The sequence below is a fragment of the Syngnathoides biaculeatus genome, chromosome 17, assembly GCF_019802595.1.
Source record: "Syngnathoides biaculeatus isolate LvHL_M chromosome 17, ASM1980259v1, whole genome shotgun sequence".
Taxonomy (NCBI): Eukaryota; Metazoa; Chordata; class Actinopteri; order Syngnathiformes; family Syngnathidae; genus Syngnathoides; species Syngnathoides biaculeatus.
The window spans coordinates 6053898-6069160 of record NC_084656.1 but is presented as its reverse complement, the minus strand read 5'-3'; the positions used below and the strand labels follow the sequence as shown (position 1 = coordinate 6069160).

The window sequence follows — 15263 nt, the reverse complement described above, 5'->3', positions numbered from 1 at the left end:
TTTATTGGCTCTTAGCACACAACACTTCCAATCGCTGTTAATAAAACTTTCTTTTTCTCTCACACTTGCCCACACACCTCTCACACCACGCCTCCCTGCACCGAGCCCACAACATATGGCTTCATGATAACCTTTGTAAACACCATCTTCTTCAGGGAATATTTTTTTAATGCTATTCACCACACAAGATGGGATATACACTGAAGATCTCGATCGACCAGTTGAGCGCACGCACATAAAGGCGCATTCTAGCAAGCTGGCCACCTATTTATGGCAGTTGCCCCCCAGGTCGATCGCGAGAGGCTGGTTGCTTGTAGTAGATATTGGGGTAAAAAAGTCTGTCCACTCCTGCTGCATATTCTCTTCATCTCAACCAACTCCTCAGAAAAGGATCAAACAAATCTCCGCAGTCCATATAATAAAATTATTGTTCGTCGTCAGCGCCACGCCCCCTCTCCACCACTCCAAGTTCCGCCTGTGTGTATTCTGGCTCAAACGCATAGGCTTGAACATCGTACATTATTCTATATTTGTTTGTTTGTAATTATTTTTCACAAAAATCGACCACAAAATGTCAGATAGTGGCTATTTACTTTTTGGTGTACCGTATCCACGAGCAATGGGGGATCAGAACAGGAGTTCTGCACTCGTGGCAAACGCTGATTGGCTGTCAATTTTCCAGCCGAGCTCATTGGAATGTTGTTGTTCATTGCCGCCGGGGCTGGTGGTGTTCATTGCCGCCGAGGCTGGCGTGTGGTCGCCACGGATCCCGTGGATTGGGCGGGGACATGGTTTGGCCGCGTGCGGGATGAGAAAGGAGCTCCCCACCGGCCACCGGTGTTTGGGCACCCCTGAAGTAGTTACTTTTCCCAGCATGGGTCCTCCTGAGTATGCTACATATTGTCATATATATTGTTGGGGAGTCTGTTGTTCGTCTGCATATCATCTAACTGTGGAAATGATAGGGTCATATTGCCCCGGTCACTTCACTCGATTGTGAGACGTTCTTTTTCCTTCTTGTTCTTCGAAAAGAGCTTCCGTGTCAGAAGGGGCGTCGCAAAAATCCGAAAATCTCTCTTGTTCCTCTCCCATAGCAGGTCCAACTATGTGTTTTCTATGGCGACTGTCCCAGTGTGACATCTGCAAATGACATTGCAGACAATATGGCTGGCACCGGGATGTAGAGTGAGACTTCCGCAACTTTCCACATAAATTACATGCTCGGCGCTCATTTTTTTTTCTTTCGTATAGACATTGAAGTGAATAATATCTGTAATTTTCACAACAATATCTATTTTAAAATGTATATGTGGCTGTCAGTTGACCTTTAAAGGCACATAACACAAATACAATAATGGGTTTATGTGGGACTTTGTGCTTAATTAATAAAAGCAGGTTATCTGTATAAAGTCACTGTTTCGTGTTTACATATTTATGTTTTATAGGGCTAATTTTTAGGTATAAATATAATAGGTATTTTTGTGGCCTGTAATGACATCCTGTATTTTCATGGAGAACATTTATTTAACCTATCAGTAAATTGCATTATGAGCTTGTTCAAAGTTGGATTTACTCGTGTGCGGAGGTTCCTCTCTATAAGTATTCTGAAAGTCCTCACTGTTCACTGATTTTTGTCTTTTTTGGCTGAAAGGAAATTTTGTAATCATAAGGCCCTCTGTTGTTTTGATGTCTAGCTCTTTACGCCCAGCTGTGGTAGGTGATGGTAATGGAAGAGCAGACAGCTCGCTCTGCATTGGTTTAGCATCCGGGTTAGACTCCCTTGCCGTTCCCGGATCCTCCAAGAGCTCAGAACTGAAGGCTGATATTGAAGCAGCAGCCTCATCTCCCATTTTTCAGGGACCACCACGAGAATCTCTTGAGAGCATCCTGGTTGCTCTTGACACAGAAAAGTTTGTTTTCATTGCTTTAGTAACAATTTATTGAACATCAAATGTGAGACCCACCATTTTTAATATATGCAGTATTTGTTTTGATCAGACCCAAGAAGCTGCGTTTTCACCCAAAGCAACTTTATCTCTCAGCCAAACAAGGAGAGCTTAAGAAGGTTGTGCTCATGCTGGGTAAGTCTATCCTTTTGACTTTTACAGTAGATATGGAAAGTATTCAGTCCCCCTTAAATCTTTCATTCTTTGTTCCATTACAGCCATTTGATAAAATCATTTAGGCTGGCTAGCACGTATGAAATATGAGTGTCACAGCAAAGAGTCTGAATACCTGTGGCTGAGTTATCTGTTTTTCTTTTTTTAATAAAACTGCAAAAATGTCAGCATTTTTTCCCCATCAATATGGAGTACTATGTGTAGATTAATGGAGGAAAAATAAACTTAAATGACTTCACCTTGTCCCGTTAGGGGTCGCCATGGTGTGTCATCTTTTTCCATCCAAGCCTATCTCGTGCATCGTCTTCTCTAACACCCACTGTCCTCATGTCCTCCCTCACAACATCCATCGACCTTTTCTTTGGTCTTCCTCTTCCTCCTTTGCCTGGCATCCTCACCATCCTTCTACCAATATACTCACTCTCTTGCCTCTGAACATGTCCAAATCATCTAAGACTGCTCTCTCTAACCTTGTCTCCAAAACATCCAACTTTGGCTGTCTCTCTAATGAGCTCATTTCTAATCCTATCCAACCTGTCCGCTCCAAGCAAGAACCTCAGCATCTTCATTTCTGCTACCTCCAGTTCTGCTTCCTGTTGTTTCTTCAGTGCCACCGTCTCTAATCCGTACATCATAGCCGGCCTCACTACTGTTTTATAAACTTTGTCCTTCATCCTAGCGGAGACTCAAATGGCTGCAATATAACAGAGTAAAATGTGAAAGGGTCTGAATGCTTTCCGTAATCACTGTATGTTGCCATTCTGTTATTGTGGGTGTCTTCATTGAATGTTAAGATGAATATTTTTAAATGATTAATTTCCACCTTTTTGTAATATGCAGTGGATGGTATTGACCCAAACTTTAAAATGGAATCGCAGAACAAACGCACTCCTCTCCATGCTGCAGCTGAGGGAGGACATCAGGAAATTTGCCATATGCTTGTGCAAGTAAGAACTGATCCCCTTAGTCCTCCCTTGGTGAAAGAATTTGATGGATATTACCTTCACATTCTTTAAATTAATATATATATATATTTATACGGCTTGCACCTGACTGAATTCAGTAGCTCACCTTTATTACTTCCACCAAAGAGTTTATGTTTCCATCAGCGTGGGTTATTCAATCTCTTTATGTTCAACGTTCTACCGACAGGTTCTTGAACATCAGCCACACCTGTTTGGATTATATTCAAAATGTCTTAAAATCCTTATCATGAGCCTGTTAATATACTTTGTTTGTCATACCTCACTTGATTCGAAAGAAATTTGTTCTGTATGCAAGGACAAATGATTTGTGACATTGAGTTCCATCCACATTACAGTTTTCCAGTAACAAATACAGAACCTTTCCAAAAACAATAATGTAATGGAAAAGTTTGTTTCCATAATTCCATTAAAAATTGAACCATTGAACTTAGGTACATTGTAGATTCACGCCCCCGATTTAAACATTTCCAAATACCATAGTTTCATCGTGTAGAATGTGCACCCTTGTGTAGTACACACCCCCATAGGTGACCTCAAAATTCTACAATATTTTTTTTAACCTGTTTTACTTGCTCTTATTTTGAAATTCACATCCCTATTTTTATTTAGTAAATTAAAAAACACAAATTTGTGCTCATATGTTTGATTACCCAGGCACAATTTTTAATAAAGGTACAATTCTTTAAAGAAAATACAAAGGACCAAGTGAAACATTACATTTTAATGAGATTCAAATGAAACAGTCAAGCATTTCAGAAAAGCATTCATTTAACAAAATAAAATTTCCATTACAGGTATACATGAGGCATGACGGTATTGTTTATTTTTACATAATCTTGATTTACAGCTCGAACAACCCATGAAAACATGAATTCCAAAAATTGGAATACCGTGATAAAATCAGCCCAAATTTTGCAGGCCATAAATGTATTAAACTGATTGTCACACACAAATCAACTACTAAACTCAAAACATCTCCAAAGGATTTTCCAGGTGTCATTAAATTGGTTCAGTTTACTTCAATTGTTTCCATTGGGTTCAACATGTGAATGACTGTAGACTTGATAATTGACCAGAAGACCATCATTGATACGCTCCATAGTATGGGTAAGACACAAAATTTCATAGCTTAGGAAGCTGTCCGTTTGTAGAGTGCTATCAATGGAAAGTACACTTGAGGTTACAGGTTTTTAACACCCTTATTTGAAACCATGCATACATTTTTAACTCAGCTCCCTAACAGAATCAGAGTTGAGAATCATTTGGAACCAGAATGGAAATAAGGAAATGGAATTGACCAAATTCAAATGATCCCCAAACCTAGCAGAAAACCCACTTACTATGTCCAGATGTTCATCCATCCATCTATTTTTTGAGCCGCTAATCATCAAGAGGGTTGCGGGAGTTCTGAAGCCAATCCCAGCTGTCATCAGGCAGGAGGCAGGGTACACCCTGAAATGGTTCCCAGCCAATCGCAGGGCACGTAGAGACAGGCAACAGTCCCACTCACAATCACACCGAAGGGCAATTTAGATTCTCAAATTAATGCATGTTTTTGGGGTGTGGGAGGAAACTGGAGTGCCCTGAGAAAATCCATGCAGTCATGGGGAGTATATGCAAACTCCACACAGGCGGGGACCCCCAGTCCTCAGAACTGTGCAGCCAGTACTACAGCTGTGCCACTGTGTCGCCTCCAGATGTTAATATGTTCAATTTCACATGGGGCTGTTATTTCCAATTTGTTTACACAATGATCTCTCCACTTAAAGGCTGGTGCAAACTTGGAAACTTGTGACGAAGATCATCGAACACCGCTGATGGATGCCTGTGAAAATAACCACATAGAGACGACCATGTACCTCCTAAGAGCCGGAGCCAGTGCTGTGCACAAGGTCTGTCTCACCACACTTGCTGCCTAACAGCCAAAAAAGAAAAAAAAAATCTCCAAAATAGAAACATATGGTTACAGAAAGCCATCTATTTTAGTACGTATTCAAATACCATCTTTGTAGTGTTTCGTGATTCACAACAACTAAATCTCTTCTTTTTAGGATGTTGAAGGGTTCACATGTCTCCACCTAGCGGCCAAATCTGGTCATTACAATATTGTTGAATATCTTCTGTGCACAGGATATGTCAACATAAACTGCCAGGTTGGTAACACTTTATATGCAACTATGAGGGTCTTTGGGACTTACACCACATATACATACACATATATAGTCTTCTTTCTATCCATCCATATATTCATCCATTTTCTGAACCCCTTATTCTCACAAGCGTCATGTGAGTGCTGGAGCCTTTCCCAGCTATCTTTGGGCAGAAACACACACACAGACACACTTGTTCCAATAATTAGTCAGACCCCCTTGAATTATTGTTTGTTATATTGAAACCATTTACTAAAAATACAAAATACCCAAGTATTGAAACCCTTTACTGGGACACTCGTGTATTTAATTTGGGAGCTCTCTGTTGATTCTGATCATCCTTGAGATGGTTTTACAGCTTCATTGGAGTCCAGATTTGATTGATAATACTGATTCGACTTGATTAGGAAAGTCACTGACCTGTCTGCAAAAGACCTGTTTCTCATAGTGCATCTCAGCGCAAATGAGAATCATAACGTCAAAAGATCTGCCCGAAAAGCTCAGAGAGAGAATTGAAGCTAGGCAGAGATCTGGCCAAGGTTAAAATATATTTCTGCAAGCACAGTGGCATCCGTAAACACTCCTGGAAGTCACTGTTTGAGTTCCAACAGTTACAAAAAAATTGTTGTTGTTGATGTGTTCAGGAAAGCTAATTTGGCTTGCTCAACATTCACAGTAGTCGCTGCAGGTAATTGGTGGTGCCATTTAAAAAAAAAAAAACAAAACAATTTGTTACAACAATAGCCCCTTTCACAAAGAATTGTCATATCAGCATTTATCAGCCTTTCTATTGTCTGTGCATGTTCACATAGCAACACAGGTTCCCAAAAACATAAATGATGGATGCCAACAGCTGCACCACTATCTAGTGTGTTATGTTAAATGGTTGTTGGACATCTCCAGCTACAGTCCTCCCATCAGCACATCATCACATGAGAAGTGAGTTTTGGGTGATAAATTTCACACTCCAGTCCTTTCATTTTCACTGCTGTCCCTCCTCTGCCTCTGACAGTACATTGTAAGCCAGGAAACTCAGGGGTGACTTGACTTTGACTTGTGTGAAAGGGGCTGCTCACTCATCTATAAACCAAATCATTAACAGTGCAACACTTAAATAATTTGGTAGTAGGGAAATTGTGTGACAAACACTGTTATTTTAACCTTAACTTGACTGTGTGACCGGTATGTTTCGTTCATTCATTCATTCACCCCCCCCCCACCACCACCCACAGGATGATGGAGGTTGGACAGCTATGATTTGGGCCACAGAGTACAAACATGTGGACCAGGTGAAGTTGCTTCTGTCCAAAGGAGCTGACATCAGCGTCAGGGATAAGGTTTCCTAAAACACACTATACTTCTGACCTGTGACAAAGAAAAAAATAAATAAAATGGTGGTCCAAATTTCAGGAAGAAAACATCTGTCTTCACTGGGCAGCGTTCTCTGGCAGCGTTGAGATTGCCACCCTGCTCCTGGATGCAAACTGTGATCTCAACGCAGTAAATATCCATGGGGACTCTCCCCTACACATAGCTGCTCGGGAGAATCGCCTGGATTGTGTTGTGTAAGTTGCTCTAGTTGTGTAAAGGGTTTTACATTTACAGTGGGGTAAAAACGTATTTAGTCATTCACCTCTTGTGAAAGTTAGCCCACTTGAAAAAGATGAGCGAGGCCTGTAATTTTCATTGTTGTACCTCACCTATGAAAGGCAAAATGAGGAAAAAAAAAGACAATCATATTGTCTGATTTTTAAAGAATGTATTTGCAAATTATGGTGGAAAATAAATATTTGGTCAATAAAGGTTCATCTCAATACTTTATTATATTCTAGTTTGTGGTTTGAAAAATATAAGAAGAGTAATACAAACCCAAATGAGTCAATCAGTCAAATCGATTAAAACCTTAATTTTACCAGAAAATGAAACCTAATTGAGACTGAGGTCTGTCTTGGGTGATCTGGCCAAGAAGGTCACGCACAATTCGCATTATAGCAATACAAGGTATACATAAAATAATACAGTAGATAAAAGTAACTATAAACTATACATAAAAAGGCACATAACACAGTAAAATTAAAAACAAAATTCAACAGTAGTTCTTAGTAAACATCCACCTCTCATAGAGAGCAGCAAATAGTGTCCAAATGTAGAAAATCCAAGCACAACAAGGCAATAACAGTGCAAAGATTTACATAGTCAATGTGCAAAGATGAGTTTTACACGTCACAGTCATTAATTAACTGTCCTGCCCTCTAGACTTTTCCTCTCTCGAGGGGCAGATGTTTCCCAAAAGAACCGTGAAGGAGAGGCCCCTTCAGACTGCTGCAGCCACAACTCAAAAACCTTTGCTACCCTGCAGGCCAACAGGAGAGAGAAGGATGCCAAGAACGTCAGGTTCATTCAAGCACAGGAAAAAAGCCTTCACAGGTTCAAATTGAAATGTGTTTTCTTTTTAGGTTGAGGCTGAAGCAGGATTTCATAATAAAACTGGTAGTTCTAAAAGAATGCATAGAAGTAATGAAATATAAATTGGGGTGGAGTTAAACATAAGGTTTAACATGGCAAAAGTGTTGGGGCTTACTGCAACATCAACCAGGAAGCATCAACCTTGTGTGTGTGTGTGTGTGTGTGTGTGTGTGTGGTGTGTGTGTGTGTGGTTTGTTGTGTGTGCGTGGGTGTGTGGTCTATGTACAGTGATATTGCTTTGGGGCAGGAGAGGGTTCCCCTTCCCTGTGTCAATGCTGTTGACAGTGAACCTTACCCAGATGACTACAAGTACATTCTTGAAAACTGTTTTACTTCCCCGATGAACATTGATAGAAATATAACTCACTTGCAGGTAAGTGGCTTCTTGAGAAATTCAAGCCGGCGTCCCTCCTCCATTCTGAAGCCATCAATGATATTTTTCTGTGTATCCATTACAATACAGTACTGCGTTTGCAAGGAAGACTGTTCTTCAAGTGTCTGTATGTGTGGACAGCTCAGTCTGCGTTGCTGGTATGATACGGTAAGATGGATAACACTACCATAATAGAGAGAAGGTTGGCATGGTGACCGAATTGTTAAAGCTTCTGCCTCACAGTTCTGAGGACCGGGGTTCAAATCCCGGCCCTGCCTATGTGCATGTTCTCCCCGTGCTTGCGTGGGTTTTCTCCAGGCACTCCAGTTTACTCCCACATCCCAAAGACTATACACTCAGTGAGAGGCCAGCTACTTGAAAAGTAGCTCTTGGGGCAAAAATGTGTGGGCACCCCTGCTGTAAATTCCCCTAAGGTGTGATTGTGAGTATAACTGGTTGTTTTCTATGTGCTCTGCGATTGATTTTCAACCAGTTCAGGGTGTTCCCCGCCTCCTGCCCGAAGATAGCTGAGATGGGCTTCAGCACTCCCGCGATCCTTGTGAGGATCTTGTTCTTCCTCTTTTTCTTTTGGGGTCGCCGCAGAGCAGCTCATATAATGGATCAAATAATGAGAAGTTTTTAATGTTTAGGCATGGGTGCAGGGTTGGGTGTTGATTTACCCCTTTCACACTTCCAATTGAAGCCAGTTTTTTCTTGTGTCGCTGTTTTGTGTGAAACTTATTAATACATCTTTGATTAATTTATTTTTGGGAAACTTTGTATGAAAAGGAGCTATTGAGCCCCAATAAAAACATCCATCCAACCATTTTCTATACCACTATCCTCATTAGGGTCACGGGTGAGCTGGAGCCTCTCCCAGCTAACTTCAGGCAAGAAGCAGTGTGCACCCTGTACTGGTGTGTTAGCCAATTTCATGGCACATATTGATGAAAACCATTCATACTCACATTAACAATGAGGCTAATTTTAGCATTTCTACAACAAAAACAAAACAATATCATTCGTTTGTAATCAGATTTGTCTGATTTGCTCTGCCAATATAAATCACATTTGGCGTAAGTAGTAATTACACTTAAACAGCCTATCAGAGGTCTCTCAGCATTTTACTGGAGGTGTCTTCTGCTTCACATGATACTCAAGGTCCTGTGTTTTGCCTTCCCTTCTTCCTCCTGAAATCTGTGATGATCTCGAACTTTTAGGGTGGTTGTCTTCTACCTGAATTCTGCCGCGAGGAGCCCCCTCTTATCTTTGAGTGTAACCATGCTTGTTCCTGTTGGAGGACCTGCAGGAACAGGGTGGTGCAAAACGGACTCAGGTAGAGAAGATTTTATAGTATTTGTTATGCGAAACTATCAAAAAAATCTCTTTTCGCAAAATTAGATTAGATTGTTGGAATGAGCAAAATCTAAATATATGAAAAGAGAACCAATAACATCATGTCATGCAACCCAGGGCCAGGCTTGAGCTCTTTAGGACCAGTAAGAAGGGCTGGGGTGTCCGAGCACTACAAGACATACCACAAGGGACCTTTGTATGCGAGTAAGTCTCTCCATTAATGATGTTGTTAAATAGAAGTACCTCCTGATACAACGTATGTATCGGGATGACAACGTGTACTATATAATTCATGCTCAAGATTTTATCATTGGGATTTTGCAGGACTCTTTAATGCATGTTTTTTTTAAATAATTACAGTATTGGTTTAATTATTAATGCAGTTTCACCAAACTGAATGAAATAAATCTGTTCAGTTTTTGACAGGGATGTGTCTTGTAAATAGTATTAACGTGTGAGTGAAGGTGACTCTTGCTTGTCAACAGGTATGTAGGTGAGATCATTTCTGAAGCAGAAGCTGAGATGAGGCAAAACGATGCTTATCTCTTCAGTTTAGATGAAAAGGTACATGACACTCACAATTATCCGCCACCTTAAAAAAAAATAAACTGGCTGAAGATGTTTTTTTTTTTTCTGCATTAGAAGTAATATTGCTGCTCTGTTATCCATTGCTCTGGTCTATAATGTCCATATACAACATTAAGCACAGTTACATAGCATCATGACTGACCAACACTGTATGTGTTTTTGGGATACTTTCTAGTATTGTTATTTTCACGACTACAAGGTGCACTTAAATGTCTTGAATTTTCTCCAAAATGGATGGGGCACCTTATAATGCAGAACGCCTTATATGTGAACTGATGTCAAAAATTTGTAACTAACATTTCCTGCTGACATGCTAGTTATATAGAGGAAAAGTGCACGTGTGAGAGGACTGCATGCTGATGTTACACGGGGAAGTGTTGGCATGGGAGAGGACGATAAAGGGACCCCCCCCCCCCAGAAAGTACATAATGCCGGTATGTGTTTTGTGCTAAACAACACAGCTTTGGCTAAGGACCCCAAAAAATGGCCCCAACAAAGAGATATGCTTACGAAGTACAGTTTAAATTCCAAGTTATCAGTTACACAGAGAAACTTGTGACTCAAGCAGCTGCGAGGGAACTCAAGATCAACGATACCATGATGCTAAAGTTGAGGAAGCAGGAACACGAGCTTTGCCTAGTCAAGAAGACGAAGTGGAGTTTCCGCGGAAACAAAGTGAGGTGGCCCGAGTTGGAAGAACTACTTAAGAAATGGATTAATTATTAAAGAACAAAACAAGTGCAGCTACTGAACTCGGAGGTTGCCATTAATCTGTGAGACTTGACGAAGCAACTATATTCGCTGGACATCTACATGACCAGGGTAAATAAAGTGAAATTGCGAGAAGCGTGGCAAATGGCGAAGACCAGGAGGCACCGCCGGGTGATGTGAATGGATTGTGGATACTAGGGCTAACGTATCTGCTTCTACTGTTGTTTGAAAAGCTGGCATCATATCTCAGGAGTCACAGGCAACGAGCATGCCAATGACAATGGCGAGACAGAACCTGGCGTGTTTGATGGATAAATTTCCCAGCTGTTCATTTTGGATACAGAAGATAAGGACGTTGACATATTTGTGTGGATATGAATTAATCAAAAAATAACATGAGTACGTACGTTGTTAATAAGGCACCGGGAGTGAAAACTGAGTTCAGTTGTATTTTATTGAAGTATTTTACAATGTAAACAATAAGTTCCGTTGTACTTTTAAGTATTGAACAATGTAGCTATACAATATAGCGATACTAGCTTAAAGCATGTGGTAGCATGCATGCACGCTATTTTAAAAGGCACCTAGAGGAAAACTGACTTTGGTTGTATTTTAATGAATTATTTATCAATGTTAACAGTGAGCTTAGTTGTACTTTATTTAAGTATAAATTGCACCCGCAACTGAGACCGCGCCTTTTAGTACAGTGCTCCTCATGGTCGTGAAAATATGGTATTTGGTCTTGTTGTATGACTACTACCCTGTAACATTTTTGTTTCAGCGATGGAATGTCACCTTATTTTACAAAGCTATTTGAGCATCTCATTATTTTTTTATCTTTGCCTCTCAGCCACAAGATCTTTACTGCATCGATGCTCGTTTCTATGGAAACATCAGTCGGTTCCTTAACCACATGTGCGAGCCCAACTTGTTTGCCTGCAGAGTGTTCACCACACACCAGGACCTGCGTTTTCCACACATTGCCTTCTTTTCTAGTGAAAACATCAAGGCAGGAGAAGAGCTTGGGTAAGAAGGCTTCTTTTCTTTATTATTTCAAACTGCAGCAACAGACACTGACCACTATACGGCCACAACCCCCATCTGGCGCCTCAACAATGGAGGTAGAGAACAAAGGCCCATTTGGACTCAATGTCACCCACTTCTTCTCGGACATTCTCAAAGTTGTGCCACAGGTAGAACTTGAAGCTCCTTCTGACAGGGGACTTAACCAGATGTTCCTAGCAGACCCTCACAATATGTTTGGGTCTGCCAGGTCAGACCAGCATCTTCCCCCACCATCAAAGCCAACACACCACCAGCTGCTGATCAGTTGACAGCTCAGCTCCTCTTTTCATCAGAGTGTCCAATAAATGCGTTGGCAAGTCAGATGACATGACCACAAAGTCGATCGTTGTACAGTTCATACATACATCCATCCATCCGCTACTGCTTATCCAAGGAATAACTGCGACTCAATAAAAATCATAGCGGTATTAATTTCTTCAATGACCTTTCTGGATCTCATTTTTTTACATTCCCACAACCTGACATTTGAACAGACCTGTGTATACTTTTTAGATCCACTCTTTGTACAGTATATGTATCCATATGCATTTTTAAAATCAGTTTCACAGGCTTTCTTCTGAGTATTCTTCAACTATTTTGCTTTTTTTTCTCTGGTTTCCTAAGCGGTAAAATCGTTCGTCATTATCGTCATTCATATTGTATTAGCTGGTGTACCTAGTAATGTTGCATCTTTCAGGTTATGTACACAAGATAGACTTTTGACTGTCCATTGTTTTGTTTTTGCCAACGTGTCAGATTTAATTACGGTGACCACTTTTGGGAAGTGAAAAGCAAGGTGTTCAGCTGTGAATGTGGCTCCTCCAAGTGCAAGTACTCATCTGCAGCCATGACATCACTTCAGGCAGACAGCACGCCAGAGAACCAGCAGCAGCCCAGCGCCTCCCCCGACACCAGCTCCTCCAATGGTCCCTCCAGCCCCTCTTAGAAGTTCACACACACACGTCACTTCTCCTGGACCTCAGGACACCTGTCCCAGCATCCAGTAACGTTTTACACATGAACGTGTACTGTATAGAGACAAGAAACTTTGACACTTGGGAAAACATTTTGTTATGGTGAACAAGATGCACAATTGGACCCCTGAAGAATGTACAGCTCCTGTTTGCCATTAGGCTAAATCTGACTGGAGAGGGTGAGGGGAGTTAGCAAACAGAAAGAAGGACAATTCAAACAGTCTTTACATTTCATATTTAAATCCGCTGGGGAGAAAAAAAATTAAGTTTTGCTGTCAGTTATCAAGAAGCATTCCACCAAAGTCAGCCTATATGTGTAAATTTAAGTTACAACTTCATGTCATGAAAAGATACATCAAACATTTGATCACTGCTCCAAATCTTTGATAAAAATACATTAATAAATTGTTGCAAAAATGGGTTAAATTTGAGTAAAAATACTTGAGAAGGATGCTGTGTCTTTCCTTAATAACGTAAACAAATTACCTTTCGTTAAGCTTGTTTGTTGAAGACGACCTTAATTATCTAATAGGACCCACAATTGATGCAGGAACGGATTCTAACAGATGAGTAATAAAACTGGTGCTCTTTAAAAAAAAAAAAAAAAAAAAAACCCACTACCTTCTCATTACCCAGCTGGACATAATTTGTATAAGAGAAACTTACTTTGTTTTTTTTTTGTTTTTATTTTCACTTTTATTTCCAGTTTTGTAATTGTACTTGTTAGTGATTCTGTTAATATTTTTTTTCTATGATTTTGCCAACATATCCTTTTAAACGTCGGTAGTGAAGCAGTGATGGTTGTTGAAATTTTTGGATTGAAAAAAAAAAAGTTACAAAAATGCACTACCAATATTTTCTGTTACAAATTCATGGACCGTGAAACATTTGAATTGGGTGTATCTTTTTCAATAAATTTACTACTAATGTATTTCTTCTGAGCTGCCTGTTGCATTTCCTCTCTGGGGGCAACACTCTCTGACAGAGTTTTGCTTTTGCATCCTATCTGCATTTCTTATTTAGAGATTCCTTTCTTCTTCCCTTGAAATGAAATATGAGAAGAGATTGTAGCAAGTTCAGACAACAAAGACTGGGATGACATTTGCCACACTAAATTTGCCCTTGAAAATTGTTCTGATGTGATGAACTGCTGAAAGGCCAAAATAAGCGTTAATACAGAAGGGTACAGAAACAAACACAGGAAGCTAATCAGCCGGTAAAAAAAATACTTTGGATCCGATTCAAAATGTTGTAGAACCAAATGTAAAACATCTTATCGGGCTCTCTTTTTACAAATGGACTGGTGATTGTTCCCTTCCTGACTTCCAAAAAGAACACTTTAAAGCTTTTGGAGAAAAAAAACATCTCAGTGAGGATTCTATTGATAAGGTAATTAAAAATGGCTCGAGAGGAGGCAGCTTTTCCGCATTCCAAAGTGGGAGAAGCTTGTGTGTTTGCATTCGTGAGTGCGTGTTTGTTTATGGCAAGGCCCGAACCCTGGGACTGAAGCCTCCTACCGACAGAACTTGGTATGTGTGCCAGTCATTCAGTTTCATCCAGTCACGCTTGCTTGTTGTATGTAAGTCATGAAGAAAACAGTCCCTCATTCCTCCAAAGTTCTTTGTTCTTTTTCATTTAGAGAGAAAACTTTGAAAGATTGAGACATATAGTGATAAGTGATATGCCACATGTATGCTCTCATTGAATTTTTTGTGTTAATTGATTTTAAAAAATGGTCAAAAAGAACATCCTTCAAGAACAAAAATAACAGGACAACTGTCATAGTCCTTACAATGTGCTCACTTAAAAGTAGTTAAGGTATTCATGATCTTTGGGTCTTGAATGTAATTCTTGTAACATCACACAATTTTGTTTTTGAAGGGTAGATGAGAGTGAAAACCAGATTCAATGACGTAAACAAATTTCATAAATTACATCCCGGTGGGAAAATGTTTCGACTGACTCAATTCTTGATTCACATTATTAACATGACCGTTTCATGTTCATGACTCACAACCAAGCAACCTGATGCTATACATTAGATTTATAGTATATGTTGCTCTGTTCATAATGAGCCATTATTAAGAGAAATGTTTTCCTAAATTCTCCCTAAAACATAATACCCCTGGATAAATTGTAGGAATTCCATATTTATTATGCAATAAAAGTCTTAGTATATAATGCACACATATACAGTAAACACATCTACCGGCCATAGCAGCAAGTAATAGATAAATAGACATAGACCTAGTTTACCGCTGTCACCTTATTGTTGTGGAGGGGTTTGTGTCTCCCAGTGATCCTAGCAGCTAAGTTGTCTGGGGATTCTGGCCCCTGGGAGGGTCACCCATGGCAAAAAGGTCAGAGGTGAGGGACCAGACAAAGCACATTGCCAGATGATGATCTAAGTTTCCTTTGCCTGGACACGGGTCAATGGTGCCACTCTCTGGATCCAGGCCCCACCAGCTGTGAGA

General features: G+C 40.2%; 1 protein-coding gene across 13 annotated transcripts in view; it reads left to right on the top strand.

Annotated features, from left to right (window-relative positions):
- ehmt1b (euchromatic histone-lysine N-methyltransferase 1b) overlaps positions 1–13720 on the top strand; it is a 58221-nt gene extending 44501 nt beyond the window's left edge. For 10 of the 13 annotated variants that reach the window (XM_061847577.1, XM_061847575.1, XM_061847574.1 and 7 more), the window contains exons 12-25: positions 1695–1910; positions 1999–2081; positions 2961–3067; positions 4876–4998; positions 5158–5259; positions 6489–6593; positions 6667–6821; positions 7513–7683; positions 7951–8263; positions 9316–9431; positions 9569–9655; positions 9937–10015; positions 11601–11776; positions 12572–13720. In XM_061847577.1, the coding sequence (XP_061703561.1) occupies positions 1695–1910; positions 1999–2081; positions 2961–3067; positions 4876–4998; positions 5158–5259; positions 6489–6593; positions 6667–6821; positions 7513–7683; positions 7951–8263; positions 9316–9431; positions 9569–9655; positions 9937–10015; positions 11601–11776; positions 12572–12761 (2023 nt within the window). In that variant the 3' untranslated portion in view covers positions 12762–13720. The remainder of the gene's footprint in view (positions 1–1694; positions 1911–1998; positions 2082–2960; positions 3068–4875; positions 4999–5157; positions 5260–6488; positions 6594–6666; positions 6822–7512; positions 7684–7950; positions 8264–9315; positions 9432–9568; positions 9656–9936; positions 10016–11600; positions 11777–12571) is intronic. The other 3 variants (XM_061847572.1, XM_061847573.1, XM_061847569.1) reach the window with 2 other exon arrangements.
- Positions 13721–15263: the final 1543 nt, after the last annotated feature.